A 21495-nucleotide genomic window follows, 5' to 3' on the forward strand; every position below is an offset into this window, starting at 1 on the left:
ACTTAAATAAGGTAGAGATGGTTTATAGAAATGTAAATCTAGATTTGCATAACAGTAGGTATGCAACTACATTAAGCTGGAACATTATCAAAGGAACTGAGAACAGAATCTTAGATTATCTATGTGTGCCTTTGTTAATGTACCAATCATGTATGAGGTCCTTTTCTAAAAGTTCATTAATTCTTATGAAATTTTTGCCGATGAATCACTTTAATAATGTCTCGACATAAAGAAAATACATGCAAAAGGGAAGAATGAATGAGTTTTGAAATAGGACCATCTATTTAGAGGACAGAGGCAGACCAGAAGATGAAATCCGTCGTTCGGTACTTGGAGGCTGGACCTTCGCAACCCGTATCCGCTTTGATGCTTTAGTAGACGTTTAACTTTAAACTATTTATTTAAACTTGCCTTGAAAACAAGCGACAATCCTCAAAAGCGTATTAACAATTTATTTTAAAAAGGAGAGTTGTGCTTTAGATCTTGATTAAAATTTATTACCCACATGCAATTCTCGATAAGTCATCAACTAAGTCCGAAAATCGGGAAAAAATGTAAAGTAATTAAGATGTAAATGAATTATGGGCAACTAATAAGCTAAGTTTAAATTAATTTAATATTTCAATACATTACAAGAAGATAAATTAAACTAGAATCTTGGAGAGAGGTACAGAGTTTAAGATTTAGCGCGTTAGTGCAGTTCTATCTGAAGTGAGGCCGAGCGTAAGATTGTAGACCTCAGGAGTTTTTTTTTAATTTAGAAAGGTTTACAGGAAAAATATATATTATTATTGTAGCCAATAATTTAAGCAGCAATACATTCCTTTTATATTTGGTTTTAAGTGTTTAAAGAACGGTCAGAGGAATATTTTGTATCTGATTACCAATATGAAAATATACCTCAAGACGCGTTCACTGTTTATGAACTTTAATTATATTTTTATTAAGTTATTAAAGCATTAAACTTTTTTGATCAAACGCGTGGGCCTTCTCACCTATCAGGGGGATGGCCTCTGACGTTTTTGTGATAACGTGCCCCACCAATAGGGAGAAAACTGTTTGCGACAGGAGGATCGTAACACCTGTAAAGATCAATATAATATTCTATGAAAAACAAAACTATGGAACATATCGTTAGAGGTATGTCGTAGAAACCTCGAGAATGGGAATTCCTGTAAGTGTGCTGTCGGTACAGGAGCTCAAGTAAAATCATAAACAGAATTAAGTAAAAACCATGCAGAACATTTAGAATTGTTTTTAAACTAAGAATTAGCGTTTAAGTAATCTCTTATGGCCTTATATTAATATATTATAACCTCTAGCCGCCCATACGTCAAACCTTGCCAAGCAAAATGAAATTTTATTTTGTCAACACAAAGTTCAAATTAGAATGGAACAGGAGACCTTTTTATAGGTCTCTGGGCGGTTAGAGGATAAACGAGAGTTTAGAAGGGTTCTTAAACTACCACCCTCCAAGTATCCGGCACACTGCATCCGTCGATTTTTATTTTTAAACATCCAGTACATATAAAACATTAATGTGAGAGACATGGAATCGATTACGTAAAGAAAGTGTAAAGAAGGCAAAAGGTGTAACATTTAATTCAGAAGTAGTGCAATTTACTTACCTTAGTATCCGTATATACCAACTCCAAACTTTCATGCCATGCCACTGGTTATTGCGATATTTTTTTTATTTACCTATTTAGTACCTATTTTTCAAAGTAAGGAAATAAAAACAGAAGACTAACGATCGGAAATACTATGTCACGAAATCGATTCCAACAATACTTAAAAAATGAAGTCTAAAAAAATACTGGATTCAAACATTTAACACAAATTAGAAACACCAAATATATTGCGATGTTCAAAAGCAAAGCACAAATAGGAGAATACATTGATAATGACATTTATGTCGGTAATCGAAGCTTAATTAAACATCTTAACAACCTTTGATACAAAATGATTTAAACCATAACTTTACGCACGTAATTAACTTCTTGTAATGTTTTAAAATAACTATTAATTCGAATTTATTAATTAAATAAATGATAGCTAATAAAATTGAAATAAATGTGAAGAATGAAATGAAATCAAAGTGACGGGGCATGACGTGAAGAGTGAAATAAAACAAGGATCAGAAGGATGGGGCAGCATTGTTGTTGTGTGGGCAGTGTACCTAACAAGGGGATCGCGTCGGAGACCTGCGGCAGGGTCTCGGCTACCAGGTTGAGGAACACCGTCAGCGAGAGAAGAATAGTGACTCCTGCAATCAAAGACAATGTTAACAACCCTACAGAGGCCCTCGATCCTCACAGGGCATCATCAAGCCTCTTAAGCCTACATTTATCCTAGCTCCCCGATATCTTGTGCAAGCTTGCATGTCTAGCTTAGTTTGCGTGATATCTCGAAAGTCACTTTCAATACACAACTCTCCAAATCCATCCAACCGCTGTGCTATGTGCCTTGTTCCTCGAAAAGTGGAGCTGGAAACACAATTATGACATCTACTCCTATACTTACCACACTTGGGGTTCTAGTGTCAGGGGTACTAACATAGACACACAGTCATATCACAGCCTAAACACAATCTAATTTTTCACGCACACTGCTGCCGATATGTTTTTATGTAAAATATATCAGGCAATGGTAAAGTGACAGCAGCAGATTGCGAGTGTTACTTGTGCCTACAGTGCGATACCTATTAGAGGCACTGCGTCCGATGTCGAAGGCATCTTTTCCGCCACGAGGTTCAGAAACACGGTCAACGATAATAATATCGTCACACCTGTCGGCATTTGCCAAAAAATCAATAAGACAGTTCACTTGCTAAAATGTATTTTGATTTTTTGCTATCGTTAATCCCGTACCCGTGCCTCTTAAGTCATTTTTTGTTAGGCCATTTCGTATCCATATTATTCTATTCTTGTCCATATTAAAACTTTGAGCAATTATGTTGCCTAGTTTTATATAAACTTAAACATGAATGATTAATTATAATATATCAGAGAACTGTCATGCAAATTCTATTTTTATACCTAATCCCATTATCTAAGAAAGTTTACATTTTAAACTAATTTTAGAAATGATACTGACCGAGTGTTAGTTTTTCTCCAGAGTCCGGTGGAAGAGTGAAGCCCAGGAGAGCCATCGAAGAGATAAGGACACATGGAACTATAAGATTGAAGAAGTAGTATAACGTTCTTCTTCTTATCATTATGGTGAAAGTTACATCCACGTAAGGCTCTGGACAACACGCATATGTTATCGTGTTCTTTTTTCCTGGCATTCCTGTGGAATAAAAAAAAATGTTTATATTAGTATTTGAAACTTTACATATCAACATCGACGAACTTTAACTAAAATGAAAATAAGATAGAAGTGAATTTACATGTAGGTACTGTATTTAAAAAGAAAATGTAAAAACATTGCAAAACTCACCTATTAAATACCACTCTCCATTTGTAATGAAGTCGGACAAATCGCCACCATTCTCATCCTTAAGCACCAGATCCAGCTGTCAGAACAAAACATGGTGAAGTCCCAAATATCGTACATTCTCTTATGATGCACTATCTAAGGGCGTAATCCGGGAACCAACCATGCCAGACCCTCATGTACCACGTATTTGCATGCTTAGGGAGCTCCCATGACACTGGTTCATAGGGAATGTGAGATCCTCGAACAGTGTGCATCTACGGTACACAGACTAATTTAAAGGGATGCAGAATCATGCTAAGAGAGTACAGATTATAACTAAAACACTGCCATACGGACTACACCGCAAATATCAATATTGGATACAGGGGACAAAGAATATACTTAATAACATGTAGGTAAACAATTCCATGCCGAAACTGTTCGCAAAATAATGTCAGTGATGAATGATCCACATCGTGCAGTTGTAAGTACATAAAAGTTTTTATGTATAAATTCTTATTAATAGTTTCTCATATGGATATCATGTACGGATGGAACAAAACGGTATAAACAAAACTCAAATGACAGATAAGCAGTAACAAGTCAGGTTGCAAGCATGTGACCATAAATTATCATAGCAGCACATAGTTGTTTTTTAGGTATGTCATGGAAAGCAGTTGCTATTTATGTTCATTTCAACATTTTCAGAAAAGCAAGACAAGTTGTTTGCTTCAATTTTATGCCACATGTTCAAGAACTCTTAAAAACATGAATGTGCTACAATCGTAAGTAACTGAATATGGTTTATATCTTTTACTGGTTATCCGTATGGCAGTTGAAATCTCTCAATATAATCGCTTGTAAGAAGTGCTTCGTGTGAAGTTTTTGCTCCATGCAAAATAGTACATACAAAACGTTTGGGATATCCAACATCCGTCTGGTTTCTCACATGGTTCCCTTCATTATCAGCCCTACTTTATATCCTATCTTAGCCTTAACAAAAGACTGCTGTTACACCCGTTTTTTAAACTATTTTAATTGAAAGTGCTTAATTTCTATAGAATGCAACAGCAGCTGATAACGCTTTAGCTGCGGCACGTAAAGAAAAGATTGGGGTAATCGCAATACAAACGTTTGCGTATGGACTCGATCGGAATGGTTTCGAGTAGACGCGCAAACGCACGGTCGACGCAGCTAAAGTGTTGCTCACTATTCTATACCTGGTTGCCATCGTAGGTCCAGCTACCGAACTTCATGTCACAGTGTTGGTCGTCGAAGGGGAACCACGTGATGTCTATCTTGCATGTGCTCTTGAAAATGCCCGGGGGCACGTACAGGCAACTGCCGTTGTTTCTGACCACCACATTGGTCTGGTAGGTCCCGTCAAAACCCTCATCAGCACTAACAAACAATGGTATACATTGAAAAACAGATTATTTTTCAACAAAACGCCGATTGTGAGTGTTTCTGTGTCATGTTTCCCATCTATCTGTAGGGCTAAGATGGTCGGCTGTTTATCATTTGTCGCCATGCCTGTCACGTTCCAACAAATATGTAAGTGCGAAAGTGACGCATGGAATGACATGTGATAAAAATACGACCATGATAACCTTCCTGATTAAGATTTGTTTTCTTGTAGGTACTTAGTTTTTTAGCTAGAAAAAAATATTTATCTCGCTCCAATAATAAATTTTGAACTAAGTCCACGATCCTTCATCGACCCTTTTCAATCCGAAACAAATACTTAAAAGCTTTCTTTAATGAATAAAAGGGCTCTTTAAATTTCAATAAGCCCTTTTATAAGAGAAGCCTTTGTAAGGATTCTTGGTTTTATATTTTTTCATTATTTAGAAGGTGTGCGGGCGTTAATTGTGCTTATTGAAATTAGGCCAAAACGTTACGTAGGTAAATTAAAAAATCAAGCGTTTATAATAAGTATAAGTAGGTATGCTATAAAATTGCTAAAGAAAGGTGAATGGAGCCATTTAATTTATACATAAAATATATTTTATCATCTAATCTAATGTGTGTACTAGATCTTAAAAGGTGTATAAAATAGTTTAGTATTTATAGTGTTTAGTATTAAATTTATAGTGCTTCGGTTTCATCGGGGACCATTTATATGCTGCCGACAGCGATAAATAAAATGTTAATTTAAAAACACTCATTTATCACTGATACCGACAGGAATCATCCTCTCGCTCCACCAGACCATAGACTAAACGGCACATCAATCGTTCTTTCATGGTTTCCACTGCGAAACTGTCAAAGGACGCGTTGTGAAATGTTGCCATTTACTGAACATTATCAAAGGAGGTCTGACAAGCGAGACGACGATTGTGGTGTCTCAAATCAGCGACTAGCGTGCCATGTACTTTTAATATTATTTAGGTGTGGCAACACTGAGTAGGAGTGTGAATCCACGCGGACGATTGTTACTCTTTAAAAAAAAAGAGAAAAATGGTTCGAGTACCAATCGTCATTCGGGCAAACCTCCTACTTTGTTGTCACTGATTTCAAAAATAAAAATTAGTCGGTTTATTTAATAAAAAGAAAAAGTTATGATTATTGAAAGTGCAACCATTTTTATTTATTTAAAAGGTTTTCAACTGGGTAACGCTGTTCGACGAATAAACAATTGTTTTTTAATGAACGATATTTTTGTATTCTATTTATTGGCCGAACAGCGCATGTTTATGAAAATTAAGGAATGGCAAATGCTTTGGTATTAATTTTTAACTACCTACTAAAATAATTATAAAATAAAATCTCAGTTTATCATCAGTACCAAGAACACAGTTAATAATACAAACTAAATTAGTTAAAAATACACGATTACAGAATTTAAAACACAATGTACTTAACTTGAACACTTTCCCTTCACAGTCATGAAATCTTGTTCAGGACGAGTTAGCAAGTACATGCTAAGTACTCAAATGGATAATGTAAAGCGAAAGACGACTACCTGCTTACTGTCTCTGAGTATATCGTACAAGTATTTTAACACTACCTGTACAATAAAACATAAGCATTTAATTCCAAGGTACTTTGAGATAATTTACAACTCGTAGAACTCCGTTTCGAACCCCACGAGAAAGCGCCCCCCTGCCTCCATAGTCTGATGTTAACACATTCGCACTTGCGATGACAGTTATCGTATAACAACAATATAATATTCACGAACGCCAGCGCATGAGTGACATAATTCATGCGTTCTACATTATTATTCGTGGGGCATTGTGAACGCGTTGCCTGAATGCTTATTTATAGCTTATAACCAAGCCAAGACGGCCCGGCTTCCTTTAATATAGCCAAATTTCAAGTGAAACGCAAATTTCAGGATATTTATATGACACATACTTACGCCAAATTTATATAAGAATTTATTGCTAAACGTAGCTATCTTTATACACTAGGCAGTTATCAAACAATATTTCTTTCTAGTTTTATGTCAGTTAAATATAATATGCGTGTTATTTCTTCGTTAATATTGTCACTGCATATACCGTAATCAATAAACTACTTGCAGTTTTATAAACTATAGCTAACCGACAAAAAATAATTTAAGCTTGGTACGAACCTACATAAAGTTATCATCAAATAAATAGTGATGGTTAAAGTCCTAATTTCTATGGTAACAAAGGTGTGTTACGATATATTTGAGAAATTTGGCCGCTCCTGTATATTTGGTGCTGAAAATATTTGACCCAGATTTAAGTAGCTCTCTAACTAAAATTCGTTTTCGTGTTCCTGATTTTGTACTACACTTGACCTAGTCTAGTATCACTCAGAGTTTATACCAGTATTTGTCAACTAACTAGTCTTTTTACAAGCACGTAGTTGAAGTAGTTTAGTTCGGAACTAACTACGACAATTTGTCGTCGAGGCAAATCTCGCGCCCACTTGTAGAGCGTCCAACAAGTACTTAACTACTTAATCGTCGCTAACTGTTCTAGGTTGACAACTACAATAATTATAGTTGAAATGGCCCTTTAACCCTTCCTATGCTCCCTGTTACTTAAATATGATCATTGAAAAAGTGACATTTCAAACAATAGATTAAAATTCCCACACACGGATCCGTGTTTAAGGATACGAGCCCTTTTTAGTTAAAAACCTGATTAAATTGACTTAAACTCATTTAAAAAAAAATCCTTCTCTTGGTCTTAGATGCGTAATGTATGCATTATTAACTTTTTTTTGTCTACATAAGTGACCCTTTTTTGTAAACTGTTTGACCCATTTATTGTTTTTAACTTTCTCTGATTTAATTCAATGTGGCAAATGGCAATAACATCATCTAGGTCAAAAAATGTTTCCCAAATGTTAAAGAATAACCTAAATTAACTTGTAGCAGTTACATAATATTATGATCTGCAATATGAGATAAAAGATATATACAAAAACAGCGAAACAAAGAAAGGGATGATATATAAATATTTACTTTTTTACCAAGTCTTAGGACACTACTTACTTTCCACCGTTCTCAGAGAAACTAAAGCAATAAACTTGACCCATAAATAACCAACCTCTTTTAATTACAACGACAAAAACCCTCGGAGCAAAAAGACGAGCAATTGGCTCGAGATTAAGTGGAGATAAGTCTTTGAGGATGCGAATTGAAAGCCGAAGCCGAAAGGCTAGGGAATCTCGTGAAGGGTGCTCAGCAATACCTTTCGTGTAATAGTGTACGGGGTAACCACTCCGAGGCTGGCGGGCCGCCAAGAGTCGGCTTGTATCACACAGTGTCGTAAAGCCTTTACTTAATGGAATGTTAAAAGTGTGCATAACGTGTGCTGGGCTGGATTTCCTGTAAAGCTATCTAGATTTAACTTTGATCACGTGCCAACATGTTTTACGGCGCGATTCGGGGAATGAATTAGAGATTCACTAGATATGAAATAGTAAAGATATGTGACGTTCCACGGCAAAAGGTACCTTATGGTGGCCGGCGCTTACGCTATTATTAATATTCAGCCGGAGCAATGGTACCTTTTGCCGTGGAACGTCAAATATCTTTACTATTTAATATCTAGTGAATCTCTATATCATTTCCAGAAACGCGCCGTTAGTATGTTGTTCCTTGAAAATATAATCAGTTTAAGAGAGTTTTCTCCTTATCTCTACCCTCCATAAATTGTTTGTCCCTATCCGTCATATTGACATTTCTCTTTGTCGAATGGGACAAAAATGTAACAGTGGTTTGTAAGACATTGCTAAGATTTATGAATAGGGGAGCTAGAATATAGTAAGACGGTGTGACAGCGGCTACGCTAGGCCGTCGACGGGAACACTAGCTAGACAGTAAACAACAAGTCTGTTACAATCCGTAAGTGATTTAAAAGCTTTTCATAATCAAATGCCTGGCAAGCCTGCTCGACGTTAGAGCAACATTTAGACTGTTCCCTGTCCAGAAATAGACAAGCACTGTAATAAATTGCGTACTGTAACAGTATGGTAAGGGGCCTTCAAAACATGTCATAGTATGACAGAATTGTAATATCGACGACGACGGTTTATATATCTCATTATTGGTGCCATGTCAATTACCTACCTAAAGAGGTTTTACTAATATTTAAGCAGTTTTTTTTATATTACTACATTACAATAAAAGTCGTTTTCACAGTCTTTCATATTTACACTACTTCTCAAAAAACTTTTCGATGGACTTTTCGGTAAGCTATCCAAAAATAGGCACAACACAAATGAACTGTGCAGAACACAGGCACATTGGTACAATGAACATGTGAACTGAACAACCCTCATTAACTTTAATTAAACAACGCAACGTTCTATGTAGTTAGAAACAGGGACCCGCGGTTTTGAATATATTATGTTGAGATGGCAACTGTTTCAAGAAAATACTTGAACGCAAGCAATTTAGTAATGGGTAAACATTGGCGTCCTGATTATACTTTGGAGGCTGTTAATTTATCTAAGCAAGCGTTTAGATAGGCACCTACTTACTCAAGTTAATGAGTGTCATTTTAAATATTAATTTCGTAAAACGGGTGTTCAATCTTGTTGACAAAATGAGTACGATATGTGTACGATTGTTATTAATTTCAGTTAACTATTTTCATTTATACAGTTGTCTGATTATCCATAACACAATCAGTCAAGCTTTCTTGAGCTTACTGTGGGGCTAAGCCAATTTGTGTAAAAATTTCTAATATTTATTTGTCTTATTTAAGTATTTATTTGATTATGTCACCCCGTCACCCCTAAGAATAACATTTTTACCAGCTCCTCTATTAGCTAAAAATATATATTTTTTAAAGAACCCCGCACAAAATGATCGGTAATAGCCGTTCGGTCAATTTGGCTGAAATTTTGTGAAAATATAGCCTCTAATACTCTGATCAACTGTGTGAAGTTGCAAACTAAATAAATGACTAGTTTTTAAAATAATGCAATCACCGAGGAATTTATAAGTAATCTTATTATAATTTACGTATCTATGTACTCATATATCAATATCATTCCTATAAAGAATGGTTTAAAAAAAAATTTTATTTGTTTCTTTGCTTCATGGAGTTGGCTCGAGGTGGCAGTTTTGCAAAGGTATCCATTTTGGATTCGCGCCAGCAACGAACTGATACTAAATCATACCCGTCGACACATTATAGTGTTTACTCCTTTCGGGACATGGAGTATGGCCGCGCTCAACTACCAACCTAAGAAAACTAAGTGAATAAACGAGATTAGTTCTAAGAGAAAAACACAAAAATCTGCTTCTGGTGGCGGAGGGAAAAATATACAAAATACTTATCAACGCACATGACCGCGCTTAGAAAATACAAAAAAACAACCGAGATTGAGAGAAGTTTGTGACCGAAGAGAGAATGGAACGGCTAAAAGAACGTAAGTGGGGAAAACTGACTGATGGACCCAGAGGTGTCACTGGGGAGTCCGTAAGGAGATAGACCGGTAGCAGCTTTGAGCCGAATTAGAAGGATTGAAATACTGGCATGTTTTGAAACTTTTTGGAATGCTAATCCACAAAAAAATTGTAAAATCTAAGCATAAGTTTAAGTTGGCTATTTATTGTACAATTTTCAGATATAGGTACCTATGCCCCCAGTGGTGCTGTTCAGCCAAAACTACGTTGCGACTAGTTTTATTTCATATAAGCCCCAACAAAAAACAAGACCGAAGTGATCCCATAAGTGTTTCGTGAACAAAGTTTTGTACGGAACACTAAAAGTTAGGCTGCAGTATCCATACCTTTTAAATTTAGTGTCTCAATCCAATAGTTCTTAAGTACAAAAATCACTACGAGATTACACGTTCTGAAAGCAAGCCCAGGAGCATTGAATAACATGGCGTTTGGCGCAATGCCAACCATCGCCACGCTGGGGGCCAATTTCGGAACAATTTACATGGAAGACAACGTGTTTAACATAAACGGGGATGAACGCCGCTTAAGCCCAGTGTTGCCAGGTGCAAATTGATAAAATTCGCTGCTCATATTAATATTGCGCTTTGGGATGGTAATTATTAAACAAAATTGCGGCCTTACATGTTGAATAAAAACAGAAGTTGCTGAATCACAAGCAAACCTTGAACTATGCTCATAACAGATTTACGGAAAAAGAGTATTACAGAAGTGTACAACAGAATTGTGTTAGACTCAAACTGTTAGTTTTGTAAACATAGATCAGATCTACTTGAATACGTTTATTTTAGTATAATACTGAAGTTTTGCCACTTGCCACGTTCAATTTAAACATACTTATTTATGACGTTCCACGGGTAAAGGTAGCTTATGGCGATTGGCGCCTAAGTACGCTATTATTAACGCCGCTCCAATATTATTGCGGCGTTATGCGACGTAAGCGCCAGCCGCCATAAGGTACCTTTTGCCGTGGAACGTCACATTTTATTACATATAATGTATTTTGTAAAATCAGTTGAAACTTCTTGCATCATTTTTCGTATGATCGTAGTTTGATCATACGAAAAATGATATTCATTGCAAAAGGAAAATGAATAGAAAATAGAGAGAAAAGAGGTGGATAGAAAAATTAACTACAGTGCATTTTTTTCAAGAGACTCGTATCTTCTTATACACTTCGGTTTACTTTAATAATAAATACCCGACTTATAACTACGATCAAAGGAAATATTTATTAGTTCAACTTGTATAAAACATTATTAATTCTTGTTCAAATGTTAGTATTTAAAATTAATCGATTATTCTAGTTTTAACGTCAAAGCCAAAAGAAAATAAGCTTAATTTTTAGACTAACGAATGAAAACAAAACTACTCCTAATTACGTAGCCGTCGCGCTGCGTCCCAGTTTTGTACAAAATTAAATGAATACAATCAACTCTAAACCCGTACCGCAAATCTGATTAAACCCAACTGCCATTAGACTACTCCACGTGCGTTTTATTCCACAGTACTCTAGTACAAAATAGCGTATTAAGTACGAAAATCAGGTCAGTTACGACCTTTTAAGCATACAAGGTCGAAATGTATTGTAATTTAAATATAATGCCGTCTCATTCAAATGAGCAGTTAAAACACAACCCTACTCTACTTCAACAAAGGTTCAAAATGAAAGCAATTTGAATTTGGGCATGCTATAGGATATGTATTGAGTGATTACTGAGAGAATTATGTTTAATTAAAACAATTAAGGTAGCTAATTGTGTGTGCAATTGATTGCCTTTAAACCTAATCCGTTTTGTAAACCTATTCATTACAATACCGTAAAATGGGGTGAGTAGGGTCAAAACTTAAATTCAAACCTCGATAACATTTTATTTTTACATATGAAAATTGAATGGTGTTTAAAATAAGTGTTCCAGACGTTTGTATTTTAGTTTTTATTTTATTTTGGGTAGTTCCATTTCATAACGTTGACGATAAAGAGGAAAACCCACATCTCCCCGTAGTGCCTCATGAGAGGGGTTTTCATACAAAGGTGATTTTGGAAGATAATTGGATCGACTTTTTTATTATGCGTATTACTATAGCACCATTTTAAATTGGAATACATTATTTTTGTAGCCTTAAAATCCCTTCTCACCCCTCCTCTCAAACCTCCTCTCTCTCCCCATTCATAACCCACCTCTCCCCGCGAAACCAACTCACCCCGTTTTACGGTAGCCTCTTAAATGGGTTATAATAGCCACAAATAAGCTCTTCCCTCTTATCTAAACAATATAATCGATTATCGGATGTCTGGAATAATCACGATACATTCCTTTCACCCATTTTTCCGAACTTGCCTTTTAATTCTTTTCTCCCTCACTAGTAACAACAAAAAGCAATCCCAGAAAAAACAACCCACGAACTAATAATCGCTTATTGATTCAAATAAAAATCCCCTTTTTTTAAATTGACTCTTTAATCGAACCGTTAGGAAAAATAAGGTAATAACAGTAGAAAGTAATATCCTACCAATTAGAGCAGCCCACGAAGAAATCCCTGGAGCACTATTCTTACGGCCCTAAAACCTAATTGGAAATGAATTTAAACTGACTGAGTAATTGACAGAATAGGTTGGCAATGACAGGATAAGAGACTAGATACCTAAATGTCGGGTACCTACGTGAAGCTATTTTTAAACACTTCTGATAAAACTAAGGTGACATGATAATAACTTTTGATAACTGAGGTTTAAATTCAACAGTTTATAATATAGATTACTGCAAGCTATAAAGGTAGATCTTTTTTGTGGAATGCAATGCCCCAGTTTTTGTATGCTGACTGTCGCTGTCACGTTCGTTTCACAGTATTTGTCCACCATGTTTGACAACATTTAAATAACATTGCTTAAAAGGTCGTAACTGACCTGATTGTCATACTTAATACGCCCTTTTACCTTTACAGTTTTGGCTGTAAATTAAGTTCAATACCAAGGTCCAACATATAGTATTAATAAATCGATCAACTTTTTTTATAGATATTTCATGAAATCAGTACGTCGGAGAACAATAGTAAGTTGATGACCAGGTTCTTTAATTAAAAGAAAATGCATGTTTAAAATTTAAAATTATGGTTTTTTAAGGTGACCTATGACACGTATTTACCCATGGGAACAAATGACTAAGTTAATTAATCTAGTTATGGCTTTAAATATATATTTACTTAAAATGACAAATAATGAGGCATACGACCCTTCTGTTATTATCTTTTGTAATTATAAACTCATAACATGGCACACATTACAATTTGAATCTCACGCAAATTTAATTAACATTGCTACTCACGAGAGTCAACCCGTAAAACCTTCAACAAAACTGCCCCAAAAACCCAAAATAAATCATATCGCCACATATTTGTTTGCGGTGGTTGACTTTGCTGGGTGTTGGCCTTCGTAAAGCCTCGATTTAGCACAATCCGGGATTCGCAAAACCCTTTTTTGTGTTAAACACAAAAAAAAGTACACAGAAAAATAAATGTCTGGAAAAAGTATTTGTCTGTGACATACACGCATCGTAGACTTAACGTGTGTTTTTTCTTTCGTAAATTGGTTATGTCAGACTCACATGTGCGACTTATGCGTCTGCTGACATATTGTTCTAATTACATCATCAATTTTGATAGTACATTAGATAAAGTAAGAAACTGTGGACACAAATATAATAAATTTGTGGAATTGCCAAAAAAATATTACTAACATGTATATAACAAGAAAATTGTTTATGAAACAACTCTCAAATTTGATTTTTGACCGATATTTTATTAAACCAGCAAGGATAAAAATATGTTGTCTGTTCTGCCCAATATGGCCAGATAACTTTTAATAAAAACTAATGTTACTTTCTCAGTTCTAAGTACAGAGAATAAGAATAAAACCCCATGTTGACTATGATCCTTGGCCATGAAGAAATGAGGAGATTTGGACCAAGCTAACGCTGCATGATATTCGCAATGACAAAGTCTACAAACGTCATCATTAATATCATATTTATATGACAATATGACGTCTATAATGACTATTAATGACACTCGCACACTTTGTTTTGTTCAGTCTGTTCAAAGTTAGCTTTGACTTACTAGATAAAGACTGAAAGGTACTATAATGTCTTATACATATGTACCTAGTGCATAATTGTTTTCCGTCGTATTTTCTTGGAAGCGTTCGTATTTGTCATGCTACTTCAGTCAACCTCAGTACTTTTTGTACCGAGACTGATAGAAATAGCAAGACACGTTCGTACGTTTCTGTGAAAATACTTACTTACTCCGTTGGCTCAGCGACTCAAAATGAGACTTGTCGCCCGACACAAGACAGCGCCACTTTTCTCGGTCCTGTGCGATCTCTCGCCAAGATATCGCTGGTGCGACATGGTGGAGGCGGATCTGCGCGAACTTCGAGTCAATTGGCCGTGAAAATACGATGGACATCATGGAAAATAATTATGCACTATAAGTATTTACGTCTTTGTCAAGTCATTTATTTCGTCTGTGTCACAGTGTCACTTGTCGTCATTCAATACATACTGCTGCTTAGCTGTAATAGTCAGTAGGTATATACTCTCCCACGGCAACCATACTCTCACCTATTATACATAAGAACGTCTGGCTTCCACAGCTTGTTGGGTGTGATGCGCAGATCTTTCACGCCGCCGTACTCGCTATCGTTCCACCTCAGGTTGTAGTCGTTCCATTCCTGTCACACGCAAGTACTTATTAAAGTGAGAGTAAAGGATAGCGTGTTAGTAATGTTAATAACTTTTGAATATGCGATTAGATGTTGAGCTTTTTAACATGAAAACTTCAGAAGGTAATGTCAATACATACCCATATTGTAAAGAAAAGAGCACATGTCATAGCAAGTAATTAAGTTACATAAAGTAATTAAAGTATATATTTTAGATCAACCAGCTTACATCTATATCGCAAAATAGATACTTTTATTTTTAGCAAAAAATTGTTTGTTTTATATATTGGTAACATAATGAAATCGCTCGCAAGTAAATTATTTAATGTTCAAAAAAGAATATTTTTGAAATACAATTTTGAAGATATTGAATCGATTTAAAGAAGACCATAAAAACATCGATAAGGTGAAAGATTAAAAGCGGCTAATATGAATTTTACGAGTAATAAAATATTTCTGAAAATTACTTACAGAAAACCCATTTTGCTGGTGATAATCAGTAACGCGTACCTACTTAGCAAACTGGAAGTTTGTCTTAAATTATCGTTTTCGATTTTTTCCAACGAGCGTCTTACCCATAACCGACTAATGACGTCATAATGTAGCTCGGGGCGCGTTTAGGCCCCTTTAATTAGACCCCCGGCCATTTGCCAGATATCATTTATTTCGACATTTTTTGTTACATAATGAAATATTACAAAGAGTAGTAAAAAGTATGAAAGAAAATCCATTTATCTATAAAATATTTTGCTTAAATAGAAAGTAAGTACCTATGGATAAACGGACTGAAAGTACAAACCCAATCCTTTCTTAAAGTGTGAAGCTTTTTAAAGCATGCAATATTCCAGCGTTTACCTATTTCATAAAGGCAAAACTTTTTCACAAACCATAGACGAAGTAATCTTCAAAATTGTTTTCCAATTACACCCAATTGGCTGAATACAGATACAATAACGCACAGACAAGATCATCCTCCAGACTGACCATAGATAGTAGTTTTACTCCATTTTCGAGTCAAAGTGTCTTTGTGTGACGCCCGTGTCTTTGAACGGACCAATCACGGCACGGGACTCGCTCACCTCGTCCCCGCACCCCAGTATTTTTGGCATCATCGGTTTCATAAAATAATTGCTCTAAACTCCGTCTAGAGGATTCCTAGTCAACGCAATAACGTGTACAGGCATTGCAGTGTAACCTGCTTAGAGACAACAAAGCAACTGCTACCAACTTCGCCATATTACAAAAGTTGGGCAAGTTAGATGTCTCGGGTTTGTGTTATGAGGGGTCGTCATGAACTGTCAGAACTTGACAAGTGTTTTAGCGGGCTAGGGGCGACCGTGGTGGAACCAGAGAGAGAATTATTAAGTATCAAAGAGATATAGTGGTTTCAACATTAGTTTAGAAAATGCTAAGAAATCCAAATAGCATGTTGTGCGTATAAAAAAAAGATTCAATCGAAAAAAATCAGAAATATAAATGTTGATATCAAAGTTTTGTTTTAAGTTGATTTTGCACTTTGAGTTTATAGTTTTGTCTACGGGATAAATACACTTTTTTCGAATTGGCATCTATTTCAATTGTCATAGAAATCGAAACTAACTGTCAGAAAGTTTGGCAATAAACGCGCAGAAAAAAATGCCTAGAACTTTTCATGGGAAATTTGCAATTTTTTTTTAATTTCCACTTAGCACATTGGTACTTGATGCTATTTCAGTTTTGACCTCGCAGTCACAAAGCCAATTATCAGTAGGTTCCTTCTGATTAATGAATTTCACGATTGTACGCGACAGCCCAAGGGAAATCCGGATTAGTTAGTATCATTTACAAAACTGCGCAGACAATTAATCTCAATAAAGCAGTAAACATGCCATATTTCAGTATAATCACGCTGTGAGTGGCGTCATTTATACAAGTTTGGTATAAACTTCGATATTGCTGTGGTAAATTGTATGTTTATCGCCCGCAACACATTTCAACCCAACTCCGAAATGTCGTGGAAATCAGAAACCTAATACATAATAATTATGTATTTACGCTGCAAATTTAATATAGTACTGGCCAATACTTTGCCCAACGGATCAGCATTACCATCCACCGGGGCAATGCGGTCAGCCTTCTGAGCACCCTACCGAGCGACTTCGACTTATAGTTCGTTTTTTTTAGCATTTGAAAGAACTTGCAAGAAGGTAAGCGATCTAGACAAGTCTTTTAATTGAAAAACGCTTTATAAAAATCAAAAACTTTTACTTATGAAAGCAGAAGAATATATGATCGTATTAGATTCATAATTGTTACATACATATTTGCCGTAACTTATTTTTTAAATATTTTTTTCAATAAATAGACACATAAAGATTGTTTACCTTATTTCTAATGCTAAAAAACGAACTATAGGTAATAAGTGTTTTTATTATGTTATAAAAATGTTAATTAAATCACATTATAGTAAAGAACCTACGTGTATTGGAATGTAATGTATCATTATTTTTAGTTTTTAACATTATGCGCATATAAGTAAAGTTGACTGAAGATGTAGCTCGGGAACGCAAAGATTTCAATGCCTTTAGGGACTAAAATGTAAAACCTGTATCGTGGAATGTCATACGTACTTACCTACCTTTGTATACAATAATATGCGCGTCATGGTAACATTTGCTTTTTGTTCTTACATAAAATATCTAGCAAAACCTTTCAATAATGTTAAAATAAGAGCATAGACTAGGAATAATATCCTCTAGACCGAGTTCAGAGCAATTATTTCATGCAACCGATGATGCCAAAAATGCGGGGGTGCGCGGGACGAGGTGAGCGTAATCCCGTGCCGTGATTGGTCCATTCAAAGACACGGACGTCACATAAAGACACTTTCGACTCGAACATGGAGTTTATTTTATTTATCGTAAGTATTTATCTGTGAATAAGAGTAACTGGAAATTCCGTAAATTTGCCACCTGTGTTCAGCCAGTACGCGTTAGAGTGAGATAGATTATTCGTTCCAGGGCGTCGACTCCCTCACCAAGCAATTGAAACATCAAAGAGAACATTTATTTATAAGCCAATGTTATATACAGTCGACTTCAAAGATATGTTAACATTTTTCGCCTTATTACAAAGGCATAAGGTGCAAAAGTGTAAACATATCTTTGACGTCGACACATACTTAACGTGGAAATTTTGCTTGGTAAGGAAATTTTCGCATTCAATGCTATTGTATTACAAAACCTCGTTATGACAACATGACTGTGTGTAAAGTAACTAATCCTATACTTCTCTACTAATATTGTAAACCAAGTAATAATGAGAATAAATAAGACATTGTAAAACAAGTCTGTCCGTCAGTCTCTTAGCTAGCTTAAACCGCTGAACCGATTTAAATTAAATTTGATATGGAGGTAGTTTAAGGCGGAAAGACGGATATAGGTTAGTTTTTTATTAATCATCATCATCATCATCATCATCATCATCATTCCATTAGAAGAAGTCGCGGACATAGGCTAGTTTTGTATACCTTGCATTTAAAATTTATAAAAGAGAAATAATTTGAAACAGTCATAACATGAATTTTGATTGTCATAATGAGATTTTGTTGTTAATTAGGCACATAAGAAATTCTCGATAACTTTCATGAGAACTTACGATAAATATTAAATGTACAACAATAAAAGCAATACCAATACCAAATAGATATTTCATAAAATACACCAGTTTATAACAATATAATATAGTACAGAATATTACAGTAGATACCATTAGACACAACTAGCATGTATACAAAAATACAAAATACAGTGCATGTATTAAATAAGAATAATATAATAAAGTAATACGTATATAAAGTAGATACGTATCATACTGACCATTGTTTAGCAATAAACTATTAGGGCATTTTCGCGAGAAGAGATCCAATCAACTTTTTGTCTAAGGTAGGTAAATTTAATATTTTTCCTACTCAGAATTGCGAGCTCTTTAGATCTTAGAGAAAAAAGGTAGGAGAAAAAAATCTTCCAAAATTTTCAGTAAGGACCCCGCAGCAAACATAGGGAAAAAGTGGTTTCAGTTAAATCTCACGAAATTTTAGTATAATGTTAATTTGGCTCTCTTGATTATTTTTTTGTATGGGCACAATTCTCTCAGAAGTATACTTTCAGAAATAATCAAGTATATATTTTTCTATTTCTGCGACATGTTTTCTAAAATCGATATATTGTTATGACACGCACTGACAGTCACTGACATTATAAGGTGCAGCCACCACCTGTCAAGAGGAGGAATTACGTAAATAATGGTTAACAAACACATATTTTGTATAAAACAATTTGTATCAACAATTATATTGATTATTTCTGAAAGTATACTTCTGAGAGAGTTGTGCCCTTACAAAAAATAATTAGGAGAGCTAAATTAACATCATACTAAAATTTCGTGAGATTTAACTGAAACCACTTTTTCCCTATGTTTGCTGCGGGGTCCTTACTAAAAATTTTGGGACATTTTTTTCTCCATTTTGTAAGTAACCGCCGTACAAAGTGTTTGAAAAATGGTTACGGATTGGAAAAACAAAACATGGGACGCTTGTTTTTTCTAGTAGGATCGAAACAGCTCGTGATTATGAGTAGAAAAAAACATTAAATTTACCTATTTTAGAAAAAAGTTAATTGGATCTCTTCTCGCGAAAATGCCTATTAGTGTTTTTTGTCTTTGGTCAATAGTCAGTTTAATAATTGGAATAAAAAAGGTCACAAAAGCAACTACACATGCATAGGAAAGTTTCAAGTCATCATGCACCAGAATAATATTTTCGTTTGCACTCACAAGTCGGAATATATTACAAAAGCCAATTTTTTTTGACGTAGAAAGACTGCTCTCCTATTTTTAACAAGACCAAGGACTTAGGGTCACTACGGTTGGGGTTACTAAGCTGCCATTTTGGTAAATGCTAAATAATTATGTTATTTAATTCGCTTAACAAACATACCTTCAGTGCTGGAAAAAATAAAATAAACATTGTCATTCACACATTACGTCAACTTTAGCAGCCAGTATCAAAAGTATGTGCATTAAGCTGATTTTTTTATCTTCTTTTTAATAAAGAAATAAAAAAAAACGCAAATTGTTTCGTAAAAAAAGAAATAACTAAAATGAATTAAACTATTTTATATTCTGTTTTTAAAAATTAAATTTTTCATAAAATAACCTTCTACCTAGACCAACGAAAACTACATTTGTACATTTTAATCAATACTCTGCTGTCAAAAAATATAAATTTCTTTACAACATGACGATAAAAATAATCCTGATTAAAATACCAAACGAAAACGATTAAGATACTTTTAAAACATTATTTATGGTCCCAGCGGGGTTCGCAGGCAAACGAAACTCGGGCTGCCTCATTCCTCATTATGCCTTTACCGTAACCGTAACATTCCATGGCCATGCAGATATGAAAGAACTACATCTGTAGCCAAAACAAGCGAACCCGGGATGTGCAGAGTCAATGTACAGTGGACAGTCATGTCTCAACCAATAACAATGTGCATCATACAACCGTACAACAAGACACCAATATGATACTCTCAATTGACATTGGAATGCTCCCATTCAGACATTCTCCGACCCGCTTTACCACTCTCAGGACCAGCGCCCATGGCTAGTGCCACAGCCGTTTAGCAATTGTTTAGTTTTTATCGGATTTCGTCAACCATTAGTACATATTGTTAACGCATTGCGGATTACGCGGCAGCTTGCGACTTACGAGTACGCTGGTATACCAAAGTTGACCAGACTTGTACAATGTCTACACGACAACCACTTACTTACCTCGCTTTTGATGATAAGTATACTAGGGTACTATTATATTAAAGAGTACATAATGAAATGTAATGTCTAGGTACTACGTCGATAAGAAAGATACACTAATGGACTAGAGTGACAGCTGGCTCGTACGCAGGATGCACGAAGGGTCTACGCTACGGACGCGGGCGCCCTCAATCCAAAAACTCTAAACAACTCTCCATTACACATAATCATGACAAAAAAATTCAAAACTGCCGCATATTCCACAACGCTATGCAATTTTCCATTAAATAATAACAGTCAAAGAGAGAAGAGAACGCATCGGGAGAAGGGGAACAGAGTCAGAAATCGAAAGAAGTAAACATAAACAAACACGAACGAAAAGAAAGATAAAAGAGTGAAACGAAAAGGTTAGAAATTTTATTAAATGTTAATTTAGTTTCCTCTTTTTAATCACACTTACCAATGACAGCCATATATTGGTTATAAGTAGTTGATTCTTCTCGTCCTATTGGGTTAGACGGTGTCAACAAAAACAGAAAAAGGACGCAGTCAGTATAATGATCTAAACACTGTGACTCGACACCTTCTGGACACACAATACCGGGGGTCGGCGGCGCGCGACGCACGGGCGCGCGCGTGCCCGGGCCTCGCGCGTCGC

The 21495-nt window shown here is 35.3% G+C and overlaps 1 protein-coding gene across 8 annotated transcripts in view; it reads right to left on the minus strand.

Moving 5' to 3' along the window:
* Positions 1-21495, minus strand: part of LOC134680316 (neuronal acetylcholine receptor subunit alpha-7) — a 183181-nt gene that overhangs the window by 14219 nt on the left and 147467 nt on the right. For 4 of the 8 annotated variants that reach the window (XM_063539430.1, XM_063539429.1, XM_063539428.1 and 1 more), the window contains 5 exons: positions 14941-15050; positions 4641-4821; positions 3442-3517; positions 3097-3291; positions 2180-2266 (listed from right to left, as the gene is read on the minus strand). In XM_063539430.1, coding sequence (XP_063395500.1) covers positions 2180-2266; positions 3097-3291; positions 3442-3517; positions 4641-4821; positions 14941-15050 — 649 coding nt within the window. Of the gene's footprint in view, positions 1-2179; positions 2267-2701; positions 2789-3096; positions 3292-3441; positions 3518-4640; positions 4822-14940; positions 15051-21297; positions 21343-21495 lie in introns of all 8 variants that reach the window. The other 4 variants (XM_063539426.1, XM_063539427.1, XM_063539423.1 and 1 more) reach the window with 2 other exon arrangements.

The sequence above is a fragment of the Cydia fagiglandana genome, chromosome 3, assembly GCF_963556715.1.
Source record: "Cydia fagiglandana chromosome 3, ilCydFagi1.1, whole genome shotgun sequence".
NCBI classification, from domain to species: Eukaryota; Metazoa; Arthropoda; class Insecta; order Lepidoptera; family Tortricidae; genus Cydia; species Cydia fagiglandana.